Source organism: Capricornis sumatraensis, chromosome 1 (assembly GCF_032405125.1).
Source record: "Capricornis sumatraensis isolate serow.1 chromosome 1, serow.2, whole genome shotgun sequence".
Lineage (NCBI taxonomy): Eukaryota > Metazoa > Chordata > Mammalia > Artiodactyla > Bovidae > Capricornis > Capricornis sumatraensis.
In genome coordinates this window covers 59,797,310-59,802,970 of record NC_091069.1, presented here as the reverse complement: position 1 = coordinate 59,802,970, position 5,661 = coordinate 59,797,310, and the positions used below count along the sequence as shown (strand labels likewise).

Sequence of the window (5,661 nt, the reverse complement as noted above, 5' to 3'; positions counted from 1 at the left end):
GATCCCCTGGGGAAGGAAATGGCAACCCACTCCAGTACTCTTGCCTGGAGAATCCCATGGAGGGAGGAGCCTTGTAGGCTACAGTGGGACACGACTGAGCGACTTCACTTCATTTCACTGGATGTTCAGCATCATGGAGGCGAGGGGAGGGGGACCACATACTGGCTTCATTCTTTATTAGCAGAAGGAGGAGGGAGCTTGATGAAGCACCATGGCAGCGTCCTGTGGTCACACAGGTGCAATTCACTAGAGTCAGGGGATCATAGGGAGCAAACTAAGCAGTTGGCATTTTACCTTTTTAGGAGAAACAAAACCTTTTTCTCTATTACCACTTTGCAAATGAAAGCCTGTTTGCTTAAAGTCATTTTGCCTATTGGCCAGCTCCTTCTGCAGTGCCTTTTTTTGTTTTGTTCTTTTTTGCAACTACTTTCACAAATAGTGTCTTTTCTATTTGGCCAATTTATGGCCAACATAATAATTTTTACATAAAGCTCTAATTTTCTGAAAGGTGTTTATCACAGTAGTGGCATTATGAGTGATGAATCATTTTTCTACCCTTTGAACCATGTGATATTTTATTTATTTTTGAACATTTTAAGGACATTTTAGTCCATTCCTCTGAAAACAATATTTTTAAAAAATATATGACTTAACAATAAATGGTTTTCTGTGGTGCTCAAGACATAATTAAATTGTTATTATGCACTGACCCTTACCTTTCATTTAGATCCATTACACGGAGCATATGGAAGGATTAAAACTTCATGAAATGTCATACAATCACACATTATTTTATCAGTTATGTACTGAAGAAAAAGCAATAATAGATGGCCCAAACTAGATTTTATTTTCAAGGGAAATAATCAGACACACAAGCAAAGATGTTGATACAAAGATGTTTGTCACTGAAAGATTTTCAATAACACATTATAATACCAACAGCTAATAATAATTGATTGCTGTAATTAAATGATGTTGCATAGAAATACTCTGCAGCTATTCAATATTCTGATATCATTATGTCAGTCAGTGAAGTTGCTCAGTTGTGTCTGACTCTTTGCAATCCCATGGACTGTAGCCTACCAGGCTCCTCCATCCATGGAATTTTCCAGGCAAGAATACTGGAGTGGGTTGCCATTTCCTTCTCCAGGGGATCTTCCCGACCCAGGGATCAAACCCAGGTCTCCTGCATTGCAGGCAGATGCTTTACCATCTGAGGTACCAGGGAAGTATATCATTATACTTGATATGAAAAGAGATTCTGCTATTTTGCTTACATGACTAAAGCGAGTTGAAAATAGGGTAGGCAGCTCAGATGGTAAAGAATCTGCCTGCAATGTGGGAGACCTGGATTCTTTCCCTGGGTTGCACAGATCCCCTGGAGGAGGGCATGGCAACCCACTCCAGAATTCTTGCCTGGATAATTCCCATGGACAGAGGAGCCTGGCGAGCTACAGTCCATGGGGTCACAAAGAGTCGAACAGGACAGAGAGACTAAACAGAGCATATCTGGGATGCAACACGAGTAAAGTGATGGTTACAGGTATGTATGCACAGAGGAAAAACTGTTTTTCTTAGTTTGCTGATGATACACAAGCTGGAGACGAGAATTCTTTTTTTTTTTTTTTTTTTGTCAATCTGAATTTTCAGGTTTTTCTACAATGAATATATACTCTTAACAGTATCTAAGCAGGTGAGCTCCACCTCCAGCATTTTCCACAGTCTTGGCAAAGGCAGACAGGAAAGAAGGAAAAAGGGAAGGAAAGGAGGGAGGAAATGAAAGAGGGAGAGAAGGAAGGAGGGCAGGGAGAAAGGAGGAAAGGGGGTTGTTCTAGCTCACTGCATGTTGCCCTTGGGTCTGGCAGGGCCAGATGTCTAGGAGCTCAGTGATCACAAAGGGCTGGAAAGCCCCTGGAAGTTCTTCAGAATTGCTCGAAGAAGAGACTGTTTCCAAAAGTTTTCTTCTCTGAGTGAGATAATGAGCGGCAGGTGTTTCTGGAAGCTTAAGGTAGTATGAAATCACTCTGGAAATCCTGCTCCTCCCGAGACTGAGGCAGTTTCAGGGGCCCCTCCCTAGGGATCATTAAAAGGGCTGAGGCAACCCTGGAGGAGTAGGCAGACAGCTCCGTCAGGAGAAAGGAGTGATCAAAGGTGTCCTCTGGGGAACTGGGCCTCTCCTCTCCTGACCCCAGACCTAGAATTCCCCTGCTCCTTGGAGGCTCTTCTCATGCCAGGGCAGAGGGTCAAGGGGGGAGGTGGGGAGGGGGCCCAGGTTCCCTGCAGCTCAGCCTCCATTTCCACCTAAGATTTTCTGTTATCTCAAAATAGGAGAGTCTACACACTGGGAAGCTCAACATGGTCCTGAGCGGGGCGCTGTGCTTCCGGTGAGTATCTGAGCCTCTGACTGATTCGTGTCCAGTGGGAAGGGGCACGAGTTCTGGGTAGACCTGTTGTCCAGTCTTTGCACTGAGGGGATGCTTGGGATTGCCTACAGTGGGGGTGGCTAGAAAGGTGTGAACAGGCACTTACCTCCTTGCCTTTAGACCATCTCTTCCAGCCTCTCCAGAGTGGGGCAGGCTTCCCTCTTGGGGGTTACCTGATGAGAAAAGAGCTGTGGCCTCGTCCATTGTAATGAGAAAGGCAGTTAGGAGCTTGGATCCCTACTGTTACCTACCATCCCCACCCTCCGATGCGGTGAAGTGAAGTCAATTCAGGCACTACTTCCTTATTGCCCTTTGGGACAAAATAGCATTAGCAAAACTCTTCTGTCAGTCTGTCTGTCCACTGGCCTGTGCTGAGTCAGGTGCTCTACTCTGGACTTGGAACAGTGAGTGAGAAGACTCTTGCTCTCACCGAACTCAGGGTCTAGTATAGCTTGCCCCCCAAGAGAAGCCAGTCTTATGAGTGGCTTTATACAGTGGTGCTCTTTGGTCAAGGAAATGTGTTAAATAGGCTTTCTATGTCCTCTTCGAAGAGGATTGTAGCACAACTCAGCATATTAGTTACTTTGAAGTAGAGATTTCTTTGTGTTTAGCCAAAATTTAGCCAATTTGTATATAGCATACTTTTTTTCCCCACATGATATCTGGAAGAAACCCCTTCAGAATGCATTTTTCACCTCACAAGATGTCAGAAAATCAACTGAGATTGTAAATGTGAATTAAATTTGAAAAGCAAAATGAAAGAATTTTAAATGTAAAGAAAGCCTTCACGTAGTAGGGACTATATAGGCAAGTGGAAATATTAATAAATGCACCAAGCAGAAGAAGTAAAGGTAGAATTTGATCAAGGCACATTTTAACCTTGAAAAGGCCTGAACAGCATCTATCCCATCTTCTTAGTTTAGCGATGAGGAGACTCAGGCCCAGAGAGAGTGAAACATCTGTCTATTGTGATGATGGTGGCAGAGCCAGGGTGAGAACCCAGGACTCTGACCCACAGTTTAGTTTCCTTTCCAGCGTAGCACATGAAAGAGTCCGGTTAGTGTAGAAAAGATTGCAGAGGGTGAAGGAGACAGTCCCAGACTCAGATGGGAGGCTGAGGTGTTGTCCCAGTGATAGGCATGCGCCCCCAGGGGTGGGAGAGAATGCTATGCCATTACTTCTGGCTCCATGGGAAGAGAGGGCAACAGTGCCTGAGACCGGGGGAGTCTCGGGAGCCCAGGTAAGCTGGAGCAAGCCCTCCCCTAACTGAGTGTCATCCTGCCCTGATATTTCAGAATGAAGGATGCAGCATTGAAGGTGCTTTACCTGCATGGTAATCAGCTTCTAGCCGGAGGCCTACAAGCGGGGAAGGTCATTAAAGGTTGGTGGCCAAAACCTGCCCCTACTTCCCTAGGTCTCTGTATGCTCAGAGGGAGGGGTTCTGAAGAGGACTTAAAAACACTGGCACAAACCTACAGACCTGACACAGTAGACAGGGTGTCAAAAAAAACAGGCTCTGAGCAAGGACAAATGAAGTACCACACTTTCCAGAATGGCGCCATGCACCGGAAGCCTCTATATAGAGGTGGGATTCTTTTCCAAGATGGCTGTTTTGTCATTTCCTCGGTAGGTGGAGCTGCGTCCAACATCCCTTTTCCTGGTAGCCCTTGCTGAGGACAGCACTAACGCAGGCTGTCTAAATCTTTACTCCCATGTGAGAGGGGGTTTCTGCCTCTTCACTCTGGGTCCCCTTGGCTCTCTGAGGGTCCTTGGTCACTCAGAGTGGTGGGACTCAGAGGGGCAGGTGGCACCATCTGACTCTGTGCTCACAGTGTGTCTGGGCCTGCTCACTAAGCAGCGCACACCTGGAGCACTGTTACCAGGAGTTAGGGCCAGGTAGAGCTCTCTGTGAGGTTGTGTGTGTGCAAGAGAGAGAGGGAGAGAGAGAGAGAGATGGAGGAATTATACAGAGAGGAATAAGACCTTTTTCTGATCTCAGGACTCTCACAGGAGGGTAGAAAGATGTCCAAATAACTTTAATTGGGAGTTTTATCAAGACAGGTTACAAAAAAGTCTGGAGGGTCAGGGGGCATTGAAAGAGGTGATCAAATTTCCCTTGGGGTTTGAAGTTTTGACCCTGGACAAGGGAGTGGATGTGGGGGTGGAAGATAGTATCATCTTCGTGGTCCTATGTGTCTTGATGTTCACTGGACCACCTTACGAGACCACCCTTCTCTACATGACAGCTGCTATGAAGCTCCCCTTCTGTCCAGCTGTGGGGGAGGGTATCTGATACAGCCCACAGTGGGGGAGAGAGAGGAAGGGCAGTCAAAGTTCCCACATCCCCTTCCTTCCTCTAGGTGAGGAGATCAGCGTTGTGCCCAATCGGTCTCTGGATGCCAAGCTTTCTCCAGTCATCCTGGGCGTCCAGGGTGGGAGCCAGTGCCTGTCATGTGGGACAGGGCAGGAACCAACCCTGAAACTAGAGGTGGGTCCTGTTGGGGCAGCCTCACCACTCTCTGGCTTCACTAAATCAAAGATGCTGCTGCTGCTGCTGTGGCTGGGGCACCTCTCCCTCGCAGCGTTCTGTTGATCGCGGTTCTGCCTCCTTATGTTCTACCACTTGCTCCTGTCCCTCACCTGCCGTGCCCTCTGTTTGCAGCCAGTGAACATCATGGAGCTCTACCACAGTGCCGAGAACTCTAAGAAATTCACCTTCTACCGCCGGGACACGGGGCTCACCTCCAGCTTTGAGTCAGCTGCCTACCCAGGCTGGTTTCTTTGCACGGTGCCTGAAGCTGACCAGCCTCTACAGATTACCCAACTCCCGAAGGACCCCAGCTGGGACGACCCCATCACCGACTTCTACTTCCAGCAATGTGACTAGGGCAGCGTGTCTCCAGGGCTCCCTGCAGGCCAGCTCTGGCAGGGGCTGGAGGTGTCGGAGGACACCCGTGGCATCACTCTGCCTCTGCCTCTGCTCTCACGGCCCCCGCTTTTGAGGGCTGGGCATACTGCCAGTCTTCCTGCACTTGTTTCCCAGTTTGGGTAAATCCTCCTGAGATCTGGGGCTTTGTACAGTTTCCTCTTCTGCTGATTGGCACTACTGGTGTGAATCCTTGAAAAAGCCCCATGAAATACACCTGTCTTGAGTCAGGGTCAGGGGAGTGGTGGGAACCCTCCATGCTTTGTGATAAACTACCTGGTAGCTGTTAGCCCCACAGGGCAGCACATCTCT

General features: G+C 48.0%; 1 protein-coding gene across 1 annotated transcript; it reads left to right on the top strand.

The window, feature by feature from the left end:
- Positions 1-2,355: 2,355 nt before the first annotated feature.
- On the top strand, positions 2,356-5,310 carry IL36RN (interleukin 36 receptor antagonist). The gene is made up of 4 exons (XM_068984042.1): positions 2,356-2,384; positions 3,719-3,804; positions 4,784-4,911; positions 5,086-5,310. Exons 1-4 carry the CDS (start codon positions 2,356-2,358, stop codon positions 5,308-5,310), a joined length of 468 nt encoding a protein of 155 aa, XP_068840143.1.
- Positions 5,311-5,661: the final 351 nt, after the last annotated feature.